Genomic DNA, 27,387 nt, shown 5'->3' on the forward strand with positions numbered 1-27,387 from the left:
TCTCCCCGCCAGGCGGGCTCCAGGGCGACTTCCCGCGCGCCGGGGGTCCTAGCTCCGCGGGGGCGGAGCCTGCGGCGCGGTGCATGCCGGGCGGGGGCGGGGCGCCCGGCTCTCATCATGGCGGCGGCGGCGGCGGCCGGTCTCCGCTACTGGCTCTGGGCCGCCCTGCTTGTCCTTGCGGCCGCGGTCTACGAAGACCAAGTGGGCAAGTTCGACTGGTGCGTGCGTGTGGGTCACGTTCGGGAGCTGTGCGGCTGTTTTCTCAGCGCCAGCCTCGCGCCTGCTACGGGGAGGACGGGTCGCGGGCAGCGGGACCGGCCGCAGCACCTCCGGGGGGCCCGGTGCGAAATGAAAATGTGGGTCTCCGCGTTCGAGAGCTGAAAGAGGCGGGAGACGGCCGCAGGAGAGCGTTGGACGAAGCAGCGTCAGGGCCGCTTCTCAGCCCGTCTCCGCGGGCCCGGCATTGAGGCGGGCTTGGGGTTCTGGCCGGAGGCCCGGTTTCCGTGCGGGTCAGGCTCGGGTCTACCGGGCGGCGGGGCCCGTGGCCCCACAGTGGACTCTCGCTTTTCCTCGACTTGGCATCTCGGGTGCGTGAGCAGGGGCTCGGGTCTCCCTGCGGGTCCTAAACCGAGCCCCTTCTCCGGTCATTCAGCCCCACCCGGCCCCGGGCTCAGGACGGGCCCAGCACGTCTCCCATCAGCTGGGAGGTGCCAGCTTGCTTGCTTTCTTTTCTTTTTACTTATTCATAAGAGACACACAGAGAGAGGCAGAGACACAGGCAGAGGGAGAAGCAGGCTCCGTGCAAGGAGCCCGACGTGGGACTCGATCCTGGGTCTCCGGGGTCACGCCCTGGGCCGAACGCAGGTGCTAAACCGCTGAGCCGCCCGGGAGTCCCTGTAAAATGATCTTATTAATAGTTCATCATTACCTACAGTAGGGGTGAGAATGAATGAGATCGTTAAGTTAGCACAATGTCTGGCGCGTGGAGTACAATTAAGTATTACCTATTATCAGGACTATTCAGGAAACAGTTAATTCTTCAGAGCCCAGCTCAGGTAGCTCCTCCTCTGTGAAGTGTTTTCTGTATCAGATACATTGATTCATGTTTTTTTTTGTGTGTGTGTGTGTGTGTCTGTAGAGGTCAGCAGTTGTTTTGGGTGCTGTAGATGGAGAGGTAAGAAAGCACTCAGTCGGGGATCCCCAGGTGGCTCAGCGGTTCAGCGCCTGCCTTTGACCCAGGGCATGATCCTGGAGTCCTGGGATCGAGTCCTGCGTCGGGCTCCCTGCATGGAGGCTGTTTCTCCCTCTGCCTGTGTCTCTGCCTCCTTCTCTCTCTCTCTGTCTCTCTCTGTCTCACGAATAAGTAAATAAAATCTAAAAAATATAAATAAATTCAACCTAAGTCATATTTTTAATGATGTGGACAAATGCTCACAATACAATGTATATATTGCGCATGTACAGCCTGTACGTGTATGTAGTATGGTTCTAATTTAGCAGAATAGTACAAACATGTCATTACAGATACATAAACAGAAGGAAGTACCCTAAAACACTGAAGAGTTTATGGTGGTGGTATGTTAGACATTTTAAATTTTTAAGAAATGCTTTTATGTATTTTTCGTATTTTCTATCATGAGCAGACATTGCTTTAGTTTGTCCCCCACCCCGCAGAGAAAGAGCATACACGAAGGAAGGGCAAAGGGAGAGGGAGAAAGAATTGTAAGCAGGCTTCATGCTCAGATGACACAGGGCTGGATCTCGTGACCCTGAGATCATGACCTGAGCTGAAATCAAGAGTTGGATGCTTAATTGATGGAGCCATCCCTGAGCAGGCATTACTTTTACAGTCCAGATAAAAGATAACGATATTTTATTTTACTTATTTATTTTTAAAGATTTTATTTATTTGACAGCACGTGCATAAGCAGGAGGAGTGGCAGGCAGAGGCAAAAGGAGAAGCAGGCTCCCCACTGAGCAGGGAACCTGACGTGGGTCTCTTGAGGCTCATGAGCCTGGGTCATGACTGACTGAGCCACCCGGGTGCCCCAGATAACAGTATTTTAAAAGAGAGCATGGTAATTAGAATCAGAAAGTCTTAGTTTTGTGTTCTATTTCTGACTATAGTTAGTTGACCCCAACAGACCTTAGTTTACTTATCTGTAAAATGAGAGTAATAACATTTGTTCTATGTATTTCATAGAGCGTTCAATGGATATAGAGAGAATTAAGTACATGAAAATACAGGTAGAAACTGTTATGTCATATAAGCCTGTTTCTTTACTATCTGCTGAGTTGCTTCCTTTTTTTTTTTTCTTAGACCAAACAACATAAGAGAAATTTAGTGTAAATGCCATGTGTGTTTAGTTTGCCAGGGATGAGAGTACTTTTCCTGTAGCAGCAATGTGCAAGTACCTCCCGTGTACTTGGTAGTGTGCCATGCAAAGCTAATTATATTCCCTTTATGCTTGAGAGGGGTGTTGAAAAGGATGGGAAATATTCCAAGGAAAGCGTGAGTAATGAGTCAAATGGATCCTGAACATCGGGTGGGCTCGAAAAGGCTGAAGAGAACAGAAGCCTGACCCAGTTTGTGGAGTTTTGTTGGAAAATTCGCATGATTTTTTTTCTCCAGGAGTCAGAATAGAAGGGCCAGTTGGATTGTATGCTTGTGGACACAGACTTTGTGTCTCTTCCCTCGTGTAATAGGAGTGTCTGGTCCCGTTAATGAATACAGAGAGGACTGATGTTTGTTCCTGTAGGAGATTTAGACCTGGTGTTCTTTTGGGTGGCCCTTGAGATCAATATGTGCTTGCATTTAGAAGTAAGAGTTGGGGGCAGCCCGGGTGGTTCAGTGGTTGGCGCCGCCTTCAGTCCAGGGCATGATCCTAGAGACCCGGGATCGAGTCCCATGTCAGGCTCCTGCATGGAGCCTGCTTCTCCCTCTCCTGTGTCTCTGCCTCTCTCTCTCTCTTTCTGTCTCTATGAATAAATAAATAAAATCTTTTTTTTTTGTTTTTTTTTTTTAAAGAAGAGTTGTACTTCTTATCTATGAGGGTCTATTCTCTCTTCTGGTTCTCTTGGTTTCTGACTACATTGCCTAGAAATCTTGCTTTTGATCAGATTTCCTCATTAACAGACATTCTTCACACGTCCTAAGATACCCATGATGGTGACCACCTCACGTGTTGGTGCAGTGGTCTCTTCACAAAACACTTTTTGCGCAGTGATGATTTTGGCCTTCACACTTCTTGTCCTCACTTCCTCAGGAGACAGCAGTATGTCGGGAAACTCAAGTTTGCCTCCTTGGAGTTTTCCCCTGGATCCAAGAAGTTGGTTGTGGCTACAGAGAAGAATGTGATTGCAGCATTAAATTCTCGGACTGGGGAGATCTGTGAGTGACCAGTGTGGGCCGTAGCTTGGGGTGGAGTGGCTGAGCCTCATGAATCCAGGATGGCCCATGGCCTGTGTAGCCTTCCTGGTTGCTTCCCAGGTTAGGGACAGATTGGCCGAAAGATGCATCTCTTACTGGATTCTGATTCTTTTTTTCAGTTGTGTTAGCTTTGAATATTAACTGTTTCCCTATAACGACTTTTTAGTTTATCCCCTTAGCCTGAGTTCTAAGAGTTCTTAAGATACTGTTTCAAAAAATCCATTTTCTCTTGCTACTTTTATGGATGTTTTTTAGGCACTAAAATCATGGTGATATAATTTACAATCACTATTTTTCTTGTGCATCTTAAAGATCCTGTTATTTTGTCATGCATTTGTATGTTTAGGGTGGTTGGGGGGGGGTGGGAAGTGAGGAGACTTCAGATTGGGACAGGACTGGCTCCTCTCAAACCTTCCTCCCCTCAGTACCCAGTGAGTGTGAGGGGATCATTGTCAGTTAAGTGTAATCCTCCTCTCCCTTGAAATAAAATGAAGTAACCAAGGTGCAAAGACCTCTTTGGTTCTCTGCTACCTTTTTGCACGCCTCTCTCTAGTTAATGGTAATGTCTGACTCTCGTGTCTCTCAGTGTGGCGCCATGTTGACAAGGGCACAGCAGAAGGGGCAGTGGATGCTATGCTGCTCTACGGACAGGGTAAGCACAGTCCTGCCTGGTCTCTCTCGTGGTGTTGGTCCATCTCCCCATTCCTCAGTTCCTTCCTTCATACAGGGTCTGCTAGTGAAAAAAAGGAGTGTTCCCAAAAGGTAAGGGACAGGTATCATAAATAACTTCTATTTGCATCCATACATCAGAGGTGTGGCCTCTGCTCACAGCCCATCAGAGGATAGTCTGATACCCCAACAGAGTACCAGTTGGGGAGATGACTTCACCATGAATTTTTTCTCTTCCAGATGCAATCACTGTGTCCAATGGAGGCCGGATCATGCGTTCCTGGGAGACTAACATTGGGGGTCTGAACTGGGAGATTACCTTGGACAGTGGCAGGTAGAGGGCAAGAAGCTCTATTTTTTTTTTTTAACTTAAATTATTTTTTTATTTTTTAAAATATTATATATATTTATTCATGATAGAGTCAGAAACAGGCAGAGGGAGAAGCAGGCTCCTTGTGGAGAGCCTGATGTGGGACTCGGTCCCAGGATCCTGGGATCACACCCTGAGCTGAAGGCAAATGCTCCACCACTGAGCCACGCAGGCATCCCAAAATTTTTTTATTTTTAAAGATTTTATTTATTTATTCATGAGACAGAGAGAGGCAGAGACATAGGCAGAGGGAAAAGCAGGCTCTCTGTGGGAGTCCAATGTGGGACTTGATCCCAGGGCTCTGGGAATTCACCCTGAGCCGAAGGCAGACGCTCAACCACTGAGCCACCCAGGCGTCCCTGGAAGCTATATTTCAGGTAGCCGTGGTTTGAGGTTTTGCTGAAACACAGGTCTGCATGGACAGCAATTTAGGGTCTTTTGACTTTTTCCTCACAGGCCACTGAAGAACCAAATAACATCAAACACCCTGTGTCTTAATGATCTGAGGTCATGGAACATGTGGTTACTCTGCCAGTGTTTCTTGAGCACCGATTGGATGCAGAGCTCTGTGCTAGGTGCAGTGTTTATCCTTGCACTTGAATGCTGCTCCTAACCTTACTGTGATATGAGAACTCTGACGTCCTAGATATAGGAATGTAATATAAATCTTTCAATGTTTTAATTTTATATTGAGAGAATAGCTTGGGCAACTGTTACATCTTTCCTGGGATTGTTTCAATTTTGGGGTCATTTGCATTAGTGTATATCTCTTCTGATAATAATTTATCTGATTAATATTTGGCGCACCCCCAGGCAGTGGGAATGCACATGTGACTCGAGAAGATTTCTGTTGTCAAGAAACACATTGTCAGGGATCCCTGGGTGGCGCAGCGGTTTAGCGCCTGCCTTTGGCCCAGGGCGCGATCCTGGAGACCCGGGATCGAATCCCACATCGGGCTCCCAGTGCATGGAGCCTGCTTCTCCCTCTGCCTGTGTCTCTGCCTCTCTCTCTCTCTCTCTCTCTCTGTAACTATCATAAATAAATAAAAATTAAAAAAAAAAAATAAAGAAACACATTGTCAGCGGTGGGGAGGCAAGCACATAGCCTGTAATCTCAGTACGGGGTGACAGATGCCATGGTAGAGGGATGATCTACTTGCTGGGAATTCCTAGGGGAAGGAGGTAACAAGACTGAGGAGGTTCACAGGGCTTCAGGGAAGCAGTACAGCCAAGTGCTTGAAAGCGCAGCCTCCCAAGTCAGCTAACCAGAAGCAGAGCCCATATTAGGATCCTGATGCATTTGACCCCAAGGCCTATTTTCTTACCTACTAAGCTACAGTGGTAGTGTTTCAGATTATCTCCTCTCATCTGAGACCCTGGAGGTGCTGGCAGTGCTCACTCCTGCACCTGTGCTCAGTTTCCAGGCACTTGGGCTGGTGGGTCTGCAGGAATCAGTGAGGTACATTGCGGTCCTGAAGAAGACCACTCTTGCCCTGCATCATCTCTCCAGCGGACACCTGAAGTGGGTGGAACACCTCCCCGAAAGGTAAGGCCACCTTCCCACCAGGTGGTGGCTGCCTCGTTCTGCTCTCCACAAGCTCCTGTTTCTGAGGGTTGTAACATTTATTCTGACTCAGGCTCCACTTGTGTTGGCCTCATGTGTCTTGTGTTGGGCTCAGTAGATAGAAGCCTGCACTCAGAGGCCGTGCTACTTCTGGCATTTCTTTGCAGTGAGTGGAAGATTCTCAAACTGGGCACCAGAGACAGTCCAGCAAGGGGAGTGGCTTATTCAATTATGGTCATAGCACTCTGGGCTTTTTGATTTCTAATTCAAGTCGGACTGAGCCTTTCATTCATGTTATGAATCAGAACAACTGAAGAAGAGCTCAAGGGAAGAACTGAGCAAGGTTTGAGATGGTTACCAGAGGTCCTAGTCATGGAAAGCATTAAAGCTCTGAAGGATCAGGAGGGAGGAAAGAAAGGAAAAGATTTGCTTAGACCTGTGGCTATTTTCAGGGCATAAAACTCAAATTTGCATGTGGCCAAATGCCTGGCACCTGGGAGCAAAGCAGGCCCAGTAGGAATTGCTGGCAGCTGCAGTGTGTCTGACTTACCTCCGGGGGGCAGCCTTACTCAGCTCATTGACGCCCTATAGGAATTGCCTAGCGATGCTTCTACTTTTTAAGAGCCAGGAGTCTGGTTTTTACATGTAAAGTCAGTTCTAAATTTTTTTTTTTTTTTTTTTTTTAGTTTTAAATGTTGATGGCTGTTTTACTTATTTACTTTTAGTTTTTAAAGATTTTATTTATTTATTCATGAGAGACACAGAGGCAGAAGCAGGCTCCATGCAGGGAGCCTGATGGCTGTTTTAAAAGAACCAAACCAAACAAAACCTCCTTAGGGACTGCTAATTTGTGATCTGTGGGCAGGGACCTGGCTGATTTTAGAGGACCTGGGAGTGGGCCTGTCCTGCCGCTGAAGCTGTTGCTCCTTGCTTTTTCTTCCCTTAGTGACAGCATCCATTACCAGATGATGTATTCCTACGGTTCTGGGGTGGTGTGGGCCCTTGGAGTTGTTCCCTTCAGCCACGTGAACATTGTCAAGTTTAATGTGGAAGATGGAGAGATTGTTCAGCAGGTATGGATGGCCAGGCATCTGGCTTGAGGAGCCTTATTGATTGTGGAGGGGAATATATGGAGCCCTTCTTTGCATTGGGGTCCAGGGAACTTGGCTGGGCAGATGCAAAAGCCATTCATGGTCCCTGATTCTGTTCAGTTGGAGGCTGCTTTCTCCTCATCAGGTGTTGGTTTAAAGCCCTCACATTTCATGCATGGTGCTTTCCTGGGAGGGCTGGAAAATTATGTAGGTGTTTTCACTGTGAGTTTCTTAGAAGGTAATACTGTGGAAGTAGTGATAGAGAACCACATATGATAAGTACAGTAGAGAAATGCTTATTTGAAGTGTCAGGTCTTAAAAATGACCTAGTATATTTTTCCAGTGAAAAGAAAATCTTAAAAAAAAAAATTCTGATTTTTCCATCTTTGGAGCTCTTGAGAAGTTGGGAGGGATGGGAAGAAGTCCTTTGGAACCAGCCATGAAGAGAACCCTCAAGCTTAGGCCCTGGTGGTGACCTTGCTGATGAACAGAGAGGAAAATGTAGAAATTCTCACAAACGTTCTGCTATCTTTTTTGTAGGTCAGGGTGTCAACCCCCTGGCTTCAGAGTCTTACTGGAGCCTGTGGTGTGGTGGATGAGGCTGTCCTGGTGTGCCCTGACCCAAGCTCACGGTCCCTCCAGACCTTGGCCCTGGAGACAGAGTGGGAGTTGAGGCAGATACCACTGCAGGTGAGAGATAGTGCTGCTGCTCCCTGGCCTGAGGCCTTGCCTTTGCTGCTTAGGAAAGTCTTTCTTCCACTGACACTGCTTGCTTCCTGAGCCTTGGCAGTTGGAAGAAAGTCAGGCCTCTGGCTGAACTCATGTAAAGGGAAATAGGTAGGCCACTCTTCTCTTTAGGGAACTTGAATGGCCACTCTTCTAGAACCATATGACTTGGCCCAGGTAGAGGCCTGGGATTGATCGGTGGATCAGTGACTTGCCTGCTTTTAGCCCTAATCCTCTTTCTTCTTGCCTTTCAGTCTCTGGATTTAGAATTTGCAAGTGGATTCCAACCCCGGGTCCTTCCCACACAGCCCAACCCAGTGGATCCTTCTCGGGCCCAGTTCTTCCTGCAGTTGTCCCCAAGCCACTATGCTCTGCTGCACTACCGTCACGGAGCCCTGAGTCTGCTCAAAAACTTCCCACAGGTAAGTTCAGGCTGTATGGGGCTAGGATTCAGGAGGATCTAGCCAAGCCATGATACTAGTAAGTCCTGCTTGTGAATCTGTAGATGTTTGCTCTGGATCCAGACATCTCTGTGTGTGGTGTGAGAGGGGTTAGCATTAGAGCAGAAATGGAACACTTTTTCTTCTGAGAATTAACAAAGGATCTTCCCCTGAGTCCATAGGAGAGTGGGAGTAATTCAAGCTTCCCTATAGATACCAAGAAAAGCATGAGACTTAGGGTTGGCCTCTACCTGTGTTGTAGTAGGGGAAGGGCCTGTTTTCAGCTGTGGAGGCACCAGGGGCCTCCCTCTGTTCTCAAGTATCCTGGTTGCCATGCTCCAAAGTCAGGAGCACTTTCAGCTCCAAGGCCAAGGGACCTCCCTAGGGAGATGCTCCTTTGTAAGGCCGCTGGCTGGTATAGGCCCCATTTAGGAACTGACACTGCTTTATTCCCAGGCTGCGCTGGTGAGCTTTGCCACCACTGGAGAGAAGACGGTGGCTGCAGTGGTGACCTGTCGCAGCGAAGTGGTGAGTGTCGAGAGTAACGGTCAGCACTGGAGGGTGTTCCTTCCTTATGTCTATCGGGAGCCTTGAGAACTAAAAGTCGGGGCAGTTTGAACCCAGGGGGCAGGAAGCTGTTGAGAAGTAAGTTTTCAGTTGCTCTATAGTGCTTTCAGCACACCCCCTTGTCCTCAGGAACAGGAACCTAATATTGCAACCCTACTTTCATCCGCAGCTGTTAAGCTATGTAGACTTGTAAGCAGTAGTGAGGAGTGACGTCTTCTCCTGGGTTCTGAGATGACACGGAAAAGACGGCTTAATTTCAGGGACTGGGGAGTGACCCCGTGGCTAAGTTTTCTCTTCCATCCTTTTCTTTTCCCTAGCAGAAGCCTAGCAGTTCTGAAGATGGGTCACTGGGGAGCTTTGCGGAAAAGCCCAGTCCCCAGGTACGGTGTGGCATTGGGCACTATGGACCCTGGATAACAGGGTCCAGGAAGGCTGGAGCGGGTCTCCCAGAGCTTTCAGCCTCAGATGGCGTTTGCTGCAGTCTATGAATCATGTTTGTCTGGATCCTTTGTAGTTGGGAAATTGGATGTAGGATCCCTAGAGTCTGCTCTCAAGCACTTTTTCTTCTCGCTCTGTTTGCGCATGTCCTCTGGGGCCCTGGCTGGTATTGCTGAGTGGTGATCTGTGCAGTTGTGCTGCAGCAGGACACAGGACCCTGGGTGGGACACTTTCTGCTGTGTCTTCCAGCTCCTGAATTCCTTTCTTTTTTTCTTTCTTTATTTGGAAGATATTTATTTGATGGAGAGAGCACCAGCAGGCAGAGTGGCAGGCAGAGGGAGAGTGAGAAGCAGGCTCTGAGCGGGGAGCCCGTTGCAGGGCTCAGTCCCGGGACCCTGGGATCATGACCTGAGCCGAAGGCAGATGCTTGACTGACTGAGCCACCCAGGCCCCCCTCTCCTGAGCTCTTCTGAAGAGCTTTGTGATTTCCTTGCTGGGGTCTTACCTCTGTAGGGGAGGTCAGCTGCTCTGTAGTGACTTCCTTCTGACATAAGTACAGTGGTCCTGTTTGCTTACTCAGATACCTTATTTCTGCCTTTCTTTTTTCCTTTTGTTTTTCTTTGCATTTCTTTCTTGACGTGGCCCTTCATTAGGGTAGTTAACCCCAATTCCTGAACTACTTTTGTGGGACTTGGCTTTAGGGGATCTCTCTAGTTGACCCGTGCTGTCTGTACCCATAGGACTCATTGACTTGCTTCAACCAGACCTACACCATTAATCTCTACTTAGTGGAGACAGGTCGGCGGTTGCTCGACACCTCCATCACCTTCAGTTTGGAACAGAACGGCACTCGGCCAGAGCGGGTGAGTCAAAGGCTTTGTCTTTGGGCTCTGGCCCGTGGGCTTCCGAGAGTGGGTGTCCCTTCCCTCAGGGCCAGGTCACAATTCTTGGGTCCTGTGTTTGGGCTCTCTGGACATGAGTTCAGTTCCTCTGAACAGCTGACTTGTCAGAAGTCCTCACGATTAGTAGTAGAGGCAGGTATCATTTGTGCAAAGTGGTGAGCGTGCCAGGCACTGTGCTGAGCTACTTACTGATACACTAATTGATTTAGCTTTCTCACCAGTCTTGCGAAGTGCTTACTACTGCCCTCATTTTAAAATTAAACTTGTGCCTTGTGAGATCCAGGACCCTGTCCAGAGTCACGGGGCTAGTAAGTTGTCACCAGTGCCCCAGCCTGCACTTTTGGTCATCGTCTTATATGGCCTCCATGCACAATTAGGGTGTTCTTCAGCTTCCCTGGGCTGTGGCTTCCCCATCTCCAAAATGGAAGCTCTGATCTTGGCCTTCTGCTCACTTTGTGGGGAGTGATTGGAGCATATGGAATGACACAGTGCCTGAGAGGCAGTCCGGTTCCTCCTCTGAGGTCTGGGCTGCAGCCTAGTGGCACTGTGCTGGCTCTGACAAGTTCTTGTTATCTCATTGAGGTCTAGGCAGTAAGCCATGTTGCTTACATGATGAATAACTTCGTGTGCTGAGCCTTTAACAACTTCTGATACCTTGAATCTGGGGGTCTGGTGCTCAGAGACATTTGGGTTGTGGCTGACTGCAGTGGTTGGGACTTTGCTTACAGCTCTACATCCAGGTGTTCTTGAAGAAGGACGACTCTGTGGGCTACCGGGCCTTGGTACAGACAGAGGATCACCTGCTCCTCTTCCTGCAGCAGCTGGGTGAGCAGACCTCATCCAGCCTGTTTTTTTAAGGCCTGCCCAGATTTCTAGTCAGACTATATTTTTGGGGCCGTGGACTGGTTTCTGGGAAAGATTCCAGGGGAGTGTGGCCTGAATATTTTTTAGAGCCATATGTCATCTGTTTTTGAATAATCCCTTAGCATTCCAGGGTGGGATCTGGAACTTCCCTTGGACTGTTAAATGCCGCCCCCTGCTGTGGCTGCTTCTCTGCCTGACATGAGAGCTGCTGGAATCCCTGAGCCACATAGAAGAGCCTTTGGGCTATGAGGGAGGCAGGCTTGGGTTTCTTAACCAGGGTTTCTGTAGCAGGGAAGGTGGTGCTGTGGGGCCGGGAGGAGTCGCTGGCGGAGGTGGTATGCCTGGAGATGGTGGATCTGCCCCTGACTGGTGCGCAGGCTGAGCTGGAAGGAGAATTTGGCAAGAAGGCAGGTATGCACGGGGGACTCTGGGACAGCATAGTGGTTGGAGGGGCTGCTCCAAGAATGAGTCTGGTAGTTAGACGACAGGAGATGGCTGGCTCACGGCATCTCCGGCTTTCTGGGTGCAGTCATTTTGCCAGTGTGTGTGGAACTAGCTCTGCGACCAGATTCCAGTGCGTACATGGCCACGTGGTTTAGGTAACGGTTCTTCTCTCTGAAAGGAGCCACTTGGAAACCCTTCTATGGGAAGATCCTGAGGAAAGAGTCTTAACTTAGTAGAGTAGTAACTACCATTGTCTCAGTACCTCAGATCTGCCAGGCACTGTATCATACTTTGTCCCCCAGGCACCAGCCACCTCTTTCTGGAGAGGTGTAACTGGGTTGATGGGGTTGTTGTGGTAATTGGCAGTGTCCTCTGCTGCTGGCCAGTCCCAGGCCCCAGAATGGACTTGGTTCATTCCACTCTGGTCAGTCCTGCCTCCCGCCTCTCCCTCCCATCCCTCACTCTGCAGCCGTAGTTACTGAGGGCCTACTCTGGGCCAGGCACCTTGGTAGGCATTGTGGGTTCTCTTGAGCCGAGGATTAATTTGACTTTACTATTTATTTCTGCTGCCCGGATCCAGCAATTCAAGGTAAAATCTGCTTCCTGCTGCCTTGTTGCTCATTGCCTGCCCACGTGGCTAGCTTTTGGTTAATTCTTTGTTTTTCCTGACCTGCATCAATGAGGTACATAACTGTGTGTGCATGGACTGCTGTTCCTGTGACTTGTCCTGTTTGCCTCTCACTTCCTTGAGCTGAGGTTGCTGGAAAGTAGCATACGCAAGGGCACCACTCTTTAGTGAGCACTCACTGGGGACCCTGCATGGCATGAAGTCCTGTGTGTAGGTCATGTGGTCTTCGGACTATATACAAGTTTACAGATGAGGAACCAGAGGCCAGAAGTTATGTACATTTCCCAGGTCACCCAGCTAGTGAGTAGTAGAGCTAGGATTTTAATCCAGGCTGCCAGACGCCAGAGACCATCTCTTTACTCATGCTACCTTGCTCTGGTGGCCACACTTACCCTGTGGGGAAGACTTGAGGGTGGCACCCTCATTGACAGGGTCAGGGGTGAACGATTGCCCAGGGAAGTTGGTGGCAAGTAGGTCTGTTGGGTGTAGGTTCAATAGTGAACAGGGTGGGGGTAGAGCAGTGGGTAATGGAAATTCCTGTCCACGGCACACTTACCTCTGCATCCTGCGCTCCCACATTCTCCCCTCTTCTGGCTTTCTTGTGGCACCCAGAAGCCTTCCTCTGGCCATTCTGGATACGGGCTGTGGTGGAGACATGCTCAGCATGGCCACGTCCTGCATGGCTGATTCCTGACCTCCTGGTCTCCCTTTCCAAGATTCCAGGAGGTGAGAGAACTGCGAGCCAGGAAGATAGGTTTTGGAAGTTCCTGCATGGCTATACCCGAGTGTGAGATTAGTAGCTTCAGATAAGGACTGCCCTTTGGGCTTGCTTCTTCATGTATGGATGACTTGAGTGTTCCAGGGGAGCAGGAGAGATCCCCCATGAGGAAAAGCTTCTTGCTGGAAATACCTGGTCTGATAAGGGGTGAGCCTCAGCTGTGTTACCTTTTCCTTGACACCAGACGGCTTACTGGGGATGTTCCTGAAACGCCTCTCGTCCCAGCTCATCCTGCTGCAGGCGTGGACTTCTCACCTCTGGAAGATGTTTTATGATGCTCGGAAGCCCCGCAGTCAGATTAAGAATGAGATCAACATTGACACCCTAGCCAGAGATGAATTTAATCTCCAGAAGATGATGGTGATGGTGACAGCCTCGGGCAAGGTGAGGTAGAGGGTTTTAAGCCCCCAGTAGCAAAACTGCTGAGGTTCTGTGAGTGGGAAGCAAAAAAGCCTTTGGTAGACACTGGTTCTAATTTCCAAGGATGGAAAAAAAAAAAAAAAAATAATTTCCAAGGATGGAATCAGTTCTTCAGTTTGTCTTTCTAGTAGTGAGTCAGTTATTTGTTTATCTTGCAGCTTTTTGGCATTGAGAGCAGTTCTGGCACCATCCTGTGGAAACAGTATCTCCCCAATGTCAAGCCAGACTCCTCCTTTAAACTGATGGTCCAGAGGACTACTGCCCATTTCCCCCACCCCCCGCAGTGCACCCTCCTGGTAAAGGACAAGGTGAGGCTGTCCTTCTCAGGTTTGAGCCAAAGTGGGGGTGGCTTTTTAGTGTTGTGTAAGTTGAATTTCTCCTGGGCCTTTGGAATTCTGGGAGAGCTAGGGACAAGTGTTCAGGAGTTAGAGCTCTGTTTGTTCCAGCTGTTTGTCTAAGTGGAGGAAGCACCAAGGACCGATGGGGGTTGACTCTGGAGGGGGTGTGATGTCACCAGACCTGGGATGAGCCAGCCCTCCTTCCCAGCTGAGCAGCTGCTTTCTCTTGAGACAAGGGAGAGCAGGATGCAAAGCTATTTGTTTCTGCCTCCTGGAATTCGCTGGATTTTAGCGGATTCATTCAGGTGTCATTAGAAAGGGGCACTTTCTTGGCTTGTTAGTCCCTGTTGGAATGGCTGCCCGGGGTTCCCGAATCCGTACTTGACCATTGTGTTTGTTCCTCAGCATGTGCGGTACTTGCTTAGCTTCAGAGCCAGGGACTGTTTAACTGTTCACCTTCTGACACGTACATTAGCCTTGAGGATGGTTCGCCTTTAGGCGAAACTTTATTTTGCACAAATAGGAAATCCATACAGAGGAGTCTAGAGAATCTGTCAGAGTTGAGCTGAAGTCCCAGCAATCAGGGACAATTTACCTCTAGCATTTGCATTCTTTTCCTGTTGGTGGGGTCTGACAGTTTGCTTGCCCATTTCAGGACACGGGCATGAGTTCTCTGTATGTCTTCAATCCCATCTTTGGGAAGTGGAGTCAGGTGGCTCCCCCAGTGCTGAAGCGTCCCATCTTGCAGTCTTTGCTTCTCCCCATCATGGATCAAGACTATGCCAAGGTGCTGCTGTTGATCGACGACGAGTATAAGGTAGGAGATTTCAGAGTGGCTGGAGAACCTCTGGTGGGTTGGGTGGGAGGAAGGTGGTCCTGAGGCAGCTGGTGGCCAGAGCTGGAGCTCTGTGCGGTCAGCCCGTGTGTGGGCCTGAAGGGCTTCTCTGCGCCACCCGATGGCACTTCTGCACTTCTGCACTTGTGAAAACTCAGGCTCTTAGCAAAAGCAAAATTAGATTTAAGCCTATTTGGGTTCAGTGGACTTTTTTTTTTTTTTAATTATTTATTTATTTATGATAGTCACACAGAGAGAGAGAGGCAGAGACACAGGCAGAGAGAGAGGCAGGCTCCATCCAGAGAGCCTGATGTGGGACTCGATCCTGGGTCTCCAGGATCGCGCCCTGGGCCAAAGGCAGGCGCCAAACCGCTGCACCACGCAAGGATCCCTCAGTGGACTTTAATTCTTTTCAGATGGACTGTTTGATTCTTAAGGCTTTTTGATGGTGAACAGTGATGAATCTTGAGAAACTGTGCACAGAGAGCATCCTTTAGCTTTAACTCTTTCCTTGGGCTATCTGGGATCTTCAAGGTCACAGCGTTCCCAGCCACTCGGAATGTCTTGAGACAGCTACATGAGCTCGCCCCTTCCATCTTCTTCTATTTGGTGGATGCAGAACAGGGACGGCTGTGTGGATACCGACTTCGAAAGGTAGGGAAAGCACCTCCTGGGGACCTTTCAGGAGAGGGGTATAAGTGTTTCCTGGATATTGGCTCAGAAGTGGATTATGTTCATTTATTGTAAATATGGGTCAGCATAGTCCTGATGTCTGATTCATAGTCCTTTCCATGTTGAGCAGCTGCTGCCTGGTAGGCAAGGTTCTAGGTGCTGTGAAAAGAGCAGTGCCCAGTAGATGAAGTCTCTGCCCCCTTGGAGTTATGTGTTTTTTGTTGTTGTTGTTTGTTTGTTTGTTTTTACAATTAATTTAGAGAGAGTGCGCGTGAGTGGTGGGAAGGGCAGAGGGAGAGGGAGGAGGAGAGCACACTTGAACAGACTCCTTGCTGAGCAGGGAACCCGACGTGGGGCTTGATCCCAGGATCCTGGGACCATGACCTGAGCTGAAATAAAGGGTGGGCCGCTTAACTGGCTGAGCCTCTCAGCTGCTCCTGCTCTCCCCATGAGTTTTTGTTTGTTTGTTTGTTTTTTGTTTGTTTTTGTTGCCCCCCCCCCCCCCCATGAGTTTTTATCTTGTGTTCCTTTCCTTTAGCAAAGGGAAGGGATGTTGTTGTTTGTTCTGGAGAGGTTGGGAGGTAGGAATGGGGCTTGAGTAATGGCTTGTACTTCTGTATGAAGATGATAGTATTGACCACTCTGGATAGAACGTGTGCTTTGAATCTTATTTTTAGGATTGGGATTGATTTGCTCTAATGCTGGCGTACTCGAGTCCAGCGCTAGCAAACCGTGATAGACACTGGCTCTGAGGGCCAGCCCTGAGCTCACAGGAGGCTGGCCTTGACCTCATTAGCTGGGCATGTACTCACGAGAGGCCCTCCACCCTGTCCCGCGGGGCGTTTTGAGAGGCAATACAACATAGAGCTTAAGAGCTCGGCTCCAGCTGCCCAAGTGTGAAGCCAAGCTCTATCACTTACTTACTTTGTGACATTGGGCCCGTGACTTCTTGGGCCCTGTTTTCTCATCTATAAAATAAGATGAGAGAGGACCTACTCTAAGTTTGCTGTGAGGAGACAGGGAGTTAATGTGTGCAAGTCACAGGAAGCAAGGCCTGGCACATGGTAAATGCCATCTAAGTTTTAGCTGCTGTTGTCTTAAAAATGCAGTGACTTTTCTTGACATTTTGTAACAGTTGACCTTTCCAGAAACAGCATGGGAAATAGTCTCCCCAGAAAACATTCTTTACCGTTGTGCATAAAAACATTGCCCCTTCCAAGTTGTTAAAAAGGGGGACCTTGAGGGACCCCTGGGTGGCTCAGTGGTTGAGCCTCTGCCCTTCAGCTCAAGAGGTGTGATCCTGGGATCCGGGATTGAGTCTCCCCGTCACAGGGAGCCTGCTTCTCCCTCTGCTTGTGTCTCTGCATCTCTCTCTCTCTTTGTGTCTCTCATGAATAAATAATCTTTAAAAGAAGGGGAGGTGTACCTTGAAAGAGATGCACTTTATGGATAGAGGAGAGCAAGTCTGCCAGTGTCATGATGGGTGAAATCCTGAGGAAATGGGAAGAAACAGTGGCCAAGGGAGGGCAAAGTACACAAAGCTTATGTGGGAAATAAGCCAAGTGCAGTCTTGGGTCTTTGACCTCCAAGTGCATTTACTGGGGCCTTCCTCCCTGGGGATGCTTTAGGAACTCCTAATGGTTTCACAGGAGCCCATATCAAGGAAGCCTAATTTGCTCTTAATAAAATTTTTATTAAAAAAAAATTTCAGTAATGCATGAATATATTCTCACTGTAAAAATTAAATGTAGGACATGAACAGACTTCTTCAGCCCTGCACTCAGCTGCCTCCTGCACATGGAACATGTGTAAGTGGTTGGCCATGCATCTTTTTTTTTTTTAAGATTTATTTATTTGAGGGAGTAGGGGGAGAGAGAAAGCGTGCACGTGTGAGTAGGGAAGGGGTTAGAGGCAGAGGGAGAGTCCACAAGCAGACCCTTTGCTGAGTGCAGAGCACAACACACAGGGCCAGGGGATATTTCAGGACCCCAAGATCATGACCCCAGCTGAAACCAAGAGAGTCAGCCACTTAACTGACTGAGCCAACCAGGCGCCCCTTCCCCCCCGGCCTTTCTGTGTTTTTACAGATACAGAGTAACAGTGATATGGACTATAATACATATGGGGTTTATATTTAGGTTTTCTTACTGAAACAGAATTGACCTGTATTTTTTAATGTAAAATTTGTTCCTTTCGCATAATGTATTTTTTCATTATTTTGTTAAGTCCATTTTTTAGAACATTGAGAAAATGCAAAATCATGAGGTTATGGCTTGCTTCTTGAATGCACTATGTACGTGGCACTCAGATCAGGAAGCAGCATGGCACCAGGGCCCTTTCCAGTCACCCCTCCCCTTCCTCCCAAGGCTTCATGTATACATAGTATGGATGGATAATTATTTAACTATAGGGCGCCTGGGTGATGCATTCAGTTAAGTGTCCAACTCCTGGTTTCGGCTCAGGTCATCATGATCTCATGGTTGTGAGAGTGAGCCCCGTATTGGGCTCTGTGCTCAGTGGGGAGTCTGCTGGAGATTCTTTCTCTCTCACCCTCTGCCCCTCCAGCTCATGCTCGCTTGCCTGCTCTCTCACTAGCGCTCTTTCTCTCTCTCTCTCTCTCTCTCTCTCTCAAATAAATAAATCTTTATCTTTTTATTTTCAAAAGATTTATTTATTTATTCATGACAGACACAGAGAGAGAGAGGCAGAGACAGAGGCAGAGAGAGAGAAGCAGACTCCATGCGGGGAGCCTGATGTGGGACTCGATCCTGGAACTCCAGGATCTTGCCCTGGGCTGAAGGCAGCCTCTCAACTGCCGAGCCACCCAGGCATCCCAATAAATAAATCTTTAAAAAAATAATATATTTAACTGTAAAGGTTTGTGAATTGGTTTTCTTGACCATAGAAAGCATTTCCTGTAATGTTTTGTTTGTTTGTTTCTTTAAAAAAAAAAAAAAAGATTTTATTTATTTATCTATCCATGAAAGGCACAGAGAGAGAGAGGCAGAGACACAGGCAGAGGCAGGAGCAGGCTCCATGCAGGGAGCCTGGTGTGGGACTTGATCCTGGGACTCCAGGATCATGCCCTGAGCTGAAGGCAGATGCTCAACCGCTGAGCCACCCAGGTGTCCTTCCTGTAATGTTTCAGTGTCCCCGCTAGCTTAGCAATTTATTGCTGGATTCAGATACAGGAATCGTAGTTATTATCAATAAGTGGTAAACTTTTCTTGGATAGTTCATATTCATATAAACAGTGGGATACCACTGAACATTCCTTTCTTACTAGCTTCAGTATCTTGCCTCAACAAACTAAGAGTTCCATAACTTCTGTACAAACTAGATCCTTTTTTGCTGTTTTCCTAGGAGCTCTGATCTCTGTTTCTTCTGGTACAAAGGCCCCAAATAAAGGTGTGTGGGATATATAACTGTCATGGGTCTGAGTGTACCCACCAGATTATAAGTGCTGGCTTTCTTGCCCTTGCCCTAGGATCTTACCACTGAGCTAAGTTGGGAGCTGACTATTCCCCCAGAAGTCCAGCGCATTGTCAAGGTGAAGGGGAAGCGCAGCAGTGAGCACGTTCATTCCCAGGGTCGAGTGATGGGGGACCGCAGCGTGCTCTATAAGGTATGGTTCTGTAGTTCCAGGGTCGGGAAGGGCAAGGGTTTGGATTCTGGCTCTAGGATTTGGTAGATACTTGATCTTGAGTGAGTCATTTCATTCCTTTGAGCCTTAATTTATCACCTATGAGATGAGCATAACATCCCCTCCTAGGGTCATTGTGATGATCACATAGATGCTCGTGCCTAAGGTAGTACCTGGCATATGGCTGCTACCCAGTACATTAGCTCTTGTTTTTATTGATAGTGCTGATAGAACTTTCTGGAGTTAAGCCTTAGTTAATCCATTAGAAACTCCATCTCTATGATCCAACACTAGTTAGTGGCAAGGGAAGGGAGACAGAGCTAGTGGGTTGCAAAACTGCTGGGAGAGAAGGTAGTCCTTGTAATGCATGGTCATTAATTATATTAATTATACCTTCTGCAGAGCATGGATTGAGTTGGAGGAGGATGTGTGATGGAACAGGGTAGCATGTCCAAGGTAGCTTATGGGGAAGCTGCTTCACTGGGCGTGGGGCAGCACTGCAGGGTGTAAGCCAGCTGGACTGTCCAGGTACAGACTTGGCTCCACCGCACGCTAGCTGCTCGTCATGGCTAATTTTCATATGTTTCCTAAATGTGTATTTTTTTTTTTTTTTAAGATTTTATTTAGGGACCCCTGGGTGGCGCAGCAGTTTGGCACCTGCCTTTAGCCCGGGGCGCGATCCTGGAGACCTGGGATCAAATCCCACGTCGGGCTCCCTGCATGGAGCCTGCTTTTCCCTCTGCCTGTGTCTCTGCCTCTCTGTCTCTCTCTGTGTGACTATCATGAATAAATAAATAAAATCTTAAAAAAAAAAAAAGAAAGATTTACTTATTCATGAGAGACAGAGAGAGGCAGAGACACAGGCAGAGGGAGAAGCAGGCTCCATGCAAGGAGCCCGACATGGTACTTGATCCCAGGTCTCCAGGATCATGCCCTGGGCCAAAGGTGGCGCTAAACCGCTGAGCCACCCGGGCTGCCCCTGAATGTGTATTTTTAAGAATATAATGGGGTTAAGAGCACCTACATTGTATGATTGTTTTTGAAGATTAACAACAACATATAACATGGTTAGAACAGTGCCAGCCGTGTAGTTAACGTTATTATCACTCTTGATTTGAAATCTTTATTGATGGATGCCTTCCATATGGCTGCAGTTTGACTTATTCAGAAGGCCAAAATAACATAAATTCTAAAGTACATTTGATTTGTACTAGAAAAAGTGTGTTCATTATGTAAATTTACCTTTATGAGTTAAAATTTACTAGAGTACTTGTATTCTTCTACATTGAAAAAAATAGTAGTCAGAGTAGGGTTTTTTGGATTTGTACACATCACACAAATTTTTTAGTTTTTTTCAGGAAGCTTCCTTCTGTTTGGCCTAGTTTTAGTTTTACAGGAAAGCTGCAAAGATGGTACATTGAATTGGCATGTACACCTTACTTGGCTTTCCCTAGGGACTGTGGTGCATCTGTCTGAACTAAGAAACCAGCATCAGTACAAGACTGTTAACTACAGACTTTCTTGGGGTTTCACTGGTTTTCCCATGAAGGTCCCTTTCTGCCACAGGCCCAATCCCAGGCCGCACGCCCCATGGAGTTGCCATGTTTCTCTAAGTCTCCTCCAGCCTGTTTAGTCTTTCGTGATTTTGATAGATTTGAAGAGTACTAGACAGGTGTTTTGTAGACAATTTTGGTTTGTCTGATGTTTTTCTCATGGTTAGACTGTGGTTGGGGGTTTAGATGGAATACCACAAAGGGAAGCTGTACTTTTTTTGTAGGAGTGGGGGCTTGCTAACGGGATGTCAGGTACTCTTTTAGACCCTGGGGATATATCAGTGAACAAAATAGACAAAATTGAGGCTGTTAATATATTCAGGAGCATATCAGAGAGATGATTAGTTCTACAGAAGAACAAAGCCAAGAAAAGGGGAGTGGGAAGCTGGGATTGGAAGGGGGTGGAATTTAAAATAGGGAGGTTAGGGAGGGTCTCACTGAGATAGTGACACCTTAACGAAGGAGGGAGGATAGTGCGTAACATAGAGGAACAGGCTTCTGGACAGGAAGGCTGGAGTGGACCTGGAGCGTTCTAGAAACGGCCAGGGGGCGCAGTATGACTGGAATGGGGTGAGTGAGGAGAGTTCAGGCTGCTGGGGTTGGAGGGTGGCGGGGCATATCATGGCCACCACTCTCGCCTTGATGTTGAATGAGTTGGAGTGCCAGTGGGAAGTTGGGAGCACAGATGTGACATAAGTGACTAAGGTTAAGGGCTCACTCAGCTTGCTGGGTCGAGATCAGAAGACCAAGGGAGACAGCAGGCTGACCTGGGGGACAGCAGGCTGACCTGCTCTTGCAGTAAGCCAGATGACGTGGTGGCTTGACCTGGGTTGGGTGGGGGGTGAGGTGGGGGGGACCAGAGTCCAGGTACTTCTGAAGGTAGAATCAGTAGGATATGCTGATAGGTGGGATGTTTGGGGAGCAAGAAGGGAGTCAAGGAGTTGGAGGTTCCGGATCTCCACCCTGACACATTGGGGAGGCCTGCAGGGAGCAGGCTTTAGGCACGGGCAGAACAGGAGTTCCCTTTGGGGCATGTCAGGTTTGAGGTAGGACATTTAAGAAGAGATACTGAGACGTCAGCCTGGAGTTCGGAACAGTGCAGCGTGGGTACGTGACCTTGGCCGTTGGCAGCACCCCGAGTGGCCTGACCATGAGAGCCAGTGTAGATGATGTCCAGGAGACTGGGGAGATGAGGAGCCTGCAGAACAGACTGAGAAGGAGGGGCTAGTGGGGTGGAGGAAAACCGAGGAACACATGTCCCGGATGCCAGGTGGAGAAAGTATTTTGAGAAGGGGTGATCATGTGTGTCACTTTGTATTAGCAGGTCAGGTGAGACGAGGATGGAGACTCGTCCATTGGTTTAGGGTAGGGAGGGTACTGGTGCAAAGAACTAGCATTGCCGGAGCAGTGGCTTAGGTCAGTGAGTGGGCAGACCGGATTGTATCTTTAGTTAACCATTTACTGTGTCTGTGGCGTGAGCAAGCTGCTTAACTACCTGAAGCCTTTCCTTACCTATTACATGTGGATGACAGTAGCTCCATTCCCAGGTTTGTGGGATTCAGTGAGGTGATGTAGGTAGAGCACCTGACTTGGCACATGGCACCGAGTACAGTGACAACGGACATCGATAGAAAGCTCTTGTGGTCAGGAAGCCCGATTCCTCCACCGGGCAGGTGGGCTCCAGGTCTGCCTCTCCACCCAGGGCTTACAGCACAGCAGAGCTTGTGATTGGCCATTGTGGCTCTGAAGGAACTCTTCCCTCCTCCTCCCCAGAGCCTGAACCCCAACCTGCTGGCCGTCGTGACAGAGAGCACAGACGTACACCATGAGCGCACCTTCATTGGCATCTTCCTCGTGGATGGTGTCACCGGGCGCATCATCCATTCCTCCGTGCAGAGGAAGGCCAAGGGCCCCGTCCACATCGTGCACTCAGAGAACTGGGTGGTGGTAAGGAGCGGCAGGTGGACGGGTGGGAGTTGCAGGGATGCGACCCAGCCAAGGCTGTGTGGCTGGTCTCCCTGGGTCTCAAATACTTTCACTGCCTCTTGTTCCAGAAATTGGTGCTGCTTTCTATTTCTGTTGGATCTAGACCCCTGGATGGCAGCTGAGGTGCTGGTTAGGTCCTGGCTAGGCTCAGGAGCTAGATGGCTCTGGGCTGGTGGCAGCCCTTCCTTGTCCCGCCGGTGTGACCTTGAAGGGTTATTGAACTCTCCGTGTTGTGTAACTTGTGAAGTAGGGCTAGGGGAGTGTCCTCTGGTCTGACTTGGAACAAGTACCCAGACCCTAACTCCTAAGTATCTTGAGAATCCTTTGTCTTATGGCAAACTTTGGGTAAAGCTAGAGAAAACTACCCTGAGAGTTAGTAAAGTTGGTAGCAAGAAGGTGGTGCTGGGTGGTTTCTTTCCTTCCTGCCTTCTTGTGCAATACCCCTTTTGAGCTGAACTTGGCAGCTCAGTCCCCAGATGCCACCCCTCCTTTCTGCAGTACCAGTACTGGAATACCAAGGCCCGGCGCAACGAGTTCACTGCGCTAGAGCTCTACGAGGGCACCGAGCAGTACAATGCCACGGCCTTCAGTTCCTTGGACCGCCCCCAGCTGCCCCAGGTCCTCCAGCAGTCCTATATCTTCCCCTCCTCCATCAGTGCCATGGAAGCCACCATCACCGAGCGTGGCATCACCAGCCGGCACCTGCTTAGTGAGTAACAGGGGAAGGGTCTCTGGGGTGATGGTTTCCTCCGTGTGCCACGCCCAGGACAGAGCTGGAGGCACGCTGCACGCTGCCGGCACAACCCTGTTTGACCACTAGGGGACGTTAGTGAGGAGGGCTTTGTATCAGTAGGCAGAGTTCCTTAGTCCAGCTTTGCCACTGTAAGTGACCCACTTTTTTGGATTTGAAACTCTATTTTAAATTTCTGTGATAATGGTATTTTTTGTGACTAGTCCTGGTTTGGATCACTGTGAACACTGACTTCTGTTTACTTGTTTCTGTGCAGTTGGGCTACCTTCTGGAGCAATCCTTTCCCTTCCTAAAGCCTTGCTGGATCCCCGCCGTCCCGAGATCCCAACAGAACAAAGCAGGTGAGATGCTTGCAGGTAGTGCTGAAGGCCCCCACCCTAAGGAGTGTGGCCTGTTGGTTACGTTTGGTCCTCAGCCTGCTGCGTGCTGCCTTGCTATGCTGGGGGCTCGGGCTGTAGCAGGAAACAATCGGACGAAAACCTCTGCCCTCGTGGAGCTAGCTTAACATGCTGGTGAGGGGATGAGACGGACACTGAATAAGATAGGCAAGGGAAATAATACTGTGTTAGGTACTTGTAAAGGCTACTGAGAAAAAATTAAGAGGGGACCAGGGCTATGGAGGGTTGGGAGGGTGGTACGAGGGGTTGTAACTTGAGAGAGTGACCTGGAAACGCCCCTCTGGGAAGGTGACTGAAGACTGGAGGTGGTCAGAAGCCGACCTTTGGCTGTCTGAGAGCAGACTTCCCAGGCAGGGGAGAGCTGTGCCCATGCACTGAGACCATGGCTGGTGCGCCAGAGGCAGGGAGGAGGCCACGCTGGCTACAGCTGTTGCTGGGGGTGGGGGATGTGAGGAGATGGGCTTAGGGAGGCTAATGGAGCTGGGTCATGTGGGGAAGCCAGTAGCTTGTGACCGTTGGCATTCAGTTTTGTATTGCCAGCCATCATCTATCTGGTACTTTCTCACTTTTGTTCTGAATTCTGTTCATTTAGGGGTGTGGGGAACTGAGCAGTGTCAGGGGAGAGCAGATCTGCTTTTGCACAGGAGGCAAGGGGGAGTGCAGTGTGGAGAGTGGGGCAGCTGAAGCTGGGCAAGCATGTGGGGTGAGGCCAGGGTTTTCCAAGGAGCGTGGACCAGGGGTGGGAATTGTCCTAGAGGCTCCACAGGTGGGTTTTAGAGTGGCCCTGACTTCCTCCTCTATTGTGAAATACTGGGTGGCTGTTACTAGATGTAGAACAAGGTAGGAGTACAGATCTCACTCTCCACACAGGTTTTTCTTTTGTAGCCCTTTCTAACATTAAGCTGCTAAATTTTTAACTACGTGATGCAAGGAGACTTTGAAGGAAAATTTGAGGCTACACATGTGGCCTCAAAGCCTCCTAGGACTGAGAAAGGGCAGCCAAGAGATCCCCTTGCAGCAGTTCTGAAGGCTGGTCCTGGCTGATGTCTTACAGAGAGGAGAACCTAATCCCATATTCCCCAGACGTGCAGATACACGCAGAGCGATTCATTAACTACAACCAGACGGTTTCTCGAATGCGAGGTATCTACACAGCTCCCTCAGGCCTGGAGTCCACTTGTTTGGTGAGTAGAACTCACAGCCATCCTGTGTGGCAGCCGCTCTTTGCTTCACCCTGGGGAAACAGCTGAGGATTCCATTTCCTTTCTGACCAGAGTTTGAGGTTGTGGTAGACCACTGGCCACCTCTCTTACATATTTCTCATTCTGTCTGCCTTCCAGGTTGTGGCCTATGGTTTGGACATTTACCAAACTCGAGTCTACCCATCCAAGCAGTTTGATGTCTTGAAGGATGACTATGACTATGTGCTGATCAGCAGTGTCCTCTTTGGCCTGGTCTTTGCCACCATGATCACTAAGAGACTAGCACAGGTGAAACTCCTGAATCGGGCCTGGCGGTAAAGACACGGGACCCACTGCCAGAGAGCTGAGGGCAGTAAGGGCCAGACGAGAAGCTCCAGCTGCAGAGTGACGGGCCGGGGGAGGATGTGTGCTGGGTGCTCATCTCCGCAAAGTCGTGGGGAAGATGGGCACTCGTGGAGACTCCTTTCAGGACATGTCTGCTGCAGCATCAGGGGTGGATGGAGGCTGAACTCATTCTCTCAGGCGGGAATCTCAGAGCATCTCGACAGACTTGCCCTCAGAGTCTGAAGGACATCGCCCTGTTTCCTTCCTCTGCCCATCTGCGAATGGTTTTTCTTTACTAAGTCCCCCAACAGATCGTTCTCTTTTGTGAAGCTCACTTCACATGATTTTGGTTCACCTTTTCTGTTTCCCAGGCTCATCTAGAAGTCCTTCTGACTGTTTCCTTGCCTCATGCTTCAGAGTCAGGAGGGAACTCTTATTGATAACTCCACCTCATAGGTGCTTTTGCTGTTGTATATTGGGGAGAAAGAAGATCTACGCTTATTTGAGGCTCAAAGATGGATCCAGCATCTCATGGATTCTCTCCCAGGAGTTGAAGAATCTATATATGGTGTCAAAATTCACTTGAAGCCCCTAGTTTGGAGTCTCTCATTATTTTGGGCCACCCAGTCCTTGGTGCAGTTTATCAAAAGTTAGGTGTGTCACAGTGTCCTGTTCTGCTGATCATTGCCCATGCTTTGCACGTAAGGTGTGTCCGAGCCGAGGCCACCTTAATACTACTGAATTGCCTGAACCTGCAAGGGATTGCAAGGGAAGAGAGACTCTACCCATTTCTTGGTACCTCCTAACCTTTCATTGTATCCCCAGGCTGGTCTAGTCCTCTTCTGACCTAGTTAGAGACAGGTATCCTGTTTAAGAACCTTATTATTTATTTTTTACTTTTAGATACAAATTAATGAGTGCATCACCGTATTTCTCCTAAAGTGAGTAGATTTTAAACGTTACTGCTGTAACCCTTGCAGCTTTAAAAAAGGGGAGAGGGGACCGGGGTTATGAAACTGGCACATTGTGGAGGGAGCATTGCTGATTGGCTGGGCTGACATCTCTGCCACAAATGGAAAAAGTCCTAAAGGCTTCCTTTATGCACCTTGAGGAATTATGGAGTTTTTCCTGTGGAGGATTAAATGTGCAGAGGAGACCATCTCTAGCCTGTGGGGAGGAGCAGTTCCCTCAGATGTGTGAATAAAGTGGATGATGAAGGGCATGAATGTCTGACCTTTTTTGTGATGTGGGACTCTGAGACAACTTCTGCATTAGAGGGAACCAGAAGCTGTGTATTTTAGTAGGGAAACATGCCAATTTAATCATCTAGGAGTTGTGTTATTTATTATTACTTTTAAAGAGTTTATTTATTTGAGGGCGGGGTTAGGGGCAGAGGGAGAGGGACAAGCAAACCCCCTGTTGAGTAGGGGAGCCCACCTTGGGTTTTGATCCCAGGACCCTGTCATGACCTGAGGCAAAGGCTGACACTTAACTGACTGAGTCACCCAGGCATCCCAAGAATTGTGTTATTTAAAAACAAAACTTGAACTCTTTTTGTCGTTATATATGCTGCTGGTTAATAATGCCAGAGGAAGGAAGAAAAATGAGAATCATTTTACTTGAGTAATAAAATTGTCAAATTGATTTTAATGAGTGAATGAACATCTAAGTATCTCCAGAAAAAACAGGCATCTCTTCATCCAGACTCAAGGCACAAGTTTGTTTAAAGTGTCCTGGGAGGGATCCCTGGGTGGCGCAGCGGTTTGGCGCCTGCCTTTGGCCCAGGGCGCGATCCTGGAGACCCGGGATCGAATCCCACGTCGGGCTCCCGGCATGGAGCCTGCTTCTCCCTCTGCCTGTGTCTCTGCCTCTCTCTCTCTCTCTTTCTCTCTCTGTGTGACTATCATAAATAAATAAAAATTAAAAAAAAATGTTTAAAAAAAATAAAAAATAAAAAATAAAGTGTCCTGGGAGAAGGGAATACATACAAGTTAAAATAATCCCACCCTGGTTTTGAGAAAGCCTGGCTGGAATCTCGACTGTCCTAAAGCATGTGCAAACTGCATCATTAGCTGTCTACCACGTCTTGCTGCCTGCTGTTTGCACAGCACCCCAATCTGCTAGATGCTAGTTTTTACTTACCTACTTATATGCCAGAATCCGAAAGAACAAGCTAAGTGGAGGGAAGCTGTGTGCCTTTCTGTAAAATGCCCTGTATTTTGGCTTTAATCATTACCATTTTACCAAAAATTCTCTCAAAGCAGGTGTTTGAGAGAGCTAAGGCTAATGGCAGGGTCCTGTGTCCGTCCTGTATCATTCCTTTGCCTCTCGTCTTAAGGCCACACTTGGTTCTG

The 27,387-nt window shown here is 48.7% G+C and overlaps 1 protein-coding gene across 4 annotated transcripts; it reads left to right on the forward strand.

Annotated features, from left to right (window-relative positions):
* The first annotated feature begins 61 nt into the window (after positions 1–61).
* Positions 62–26,255, forward strand: EMC1 (ER membrane protein complex subunit 1). Of its 4 annotated transcripts, none has more exons than XM_072828091.1 (23): positions 62–218; positions 3,267–3,391; positions 4,017–4,082; positions 4,340–4,433; positions 5,887–6,015; positions 6,980–7,106; positions 7,665–7,814; positions 8,105–8,272; positions 8,747–8,818; positions 9,175–9,237; positions 10,036–10,158; positions 10,926–11,022; positions 11,350–11,472; positions 13,096–13,295; positions 13,490–13,639; positions 14,325–14,486; positions 15,039–15,158; positions 18,664–18,801; positions 22,146–22,319; positions 22,857–23,067; positions 23,366–23,450; positions 24,562–24,691; positions 24,848–26,255. In XM_072828091.1, the coding sequence occupies exons 1-23, from the start codon at positions 118–120 to the stop codon at positions 25,025–25,027; spliced, it is 2,988 nt and encodes a 995-aa protein (XP_072684192.1). In that variant the 5' UTR covers positions 62–117; the 3' UTR covers positions 25,028–26,255. The 4 variants fall into 4 exon arrangements, with proteins under 4 accessions (XP_072684192.1, XP_072684195.1, XP_072684194.1 ...); XM_072828094.1 differs by having other exon boundaries at positions 11,353–11,472; XM_072828093.1 differs by having other exon boundaries at positions 9,178–9,237.
* Positions 26,256–27,387: the final 1,132 nt, after the last annotated feature.

The sequence above is a fragment of the Canis lupus genome, chromosome 5 (assembly GCF_048164855.1).
Source record: "Canis lupus baileyi chromosome 5, mCanLup2.hap1, whole genome shotgun sequence".
Classification (NCBI taxonomy): Eukaryota; Metazoa; Chordata; class Mammalia; order Carnivora; family Canidae; genus Canis; species Canis lupus.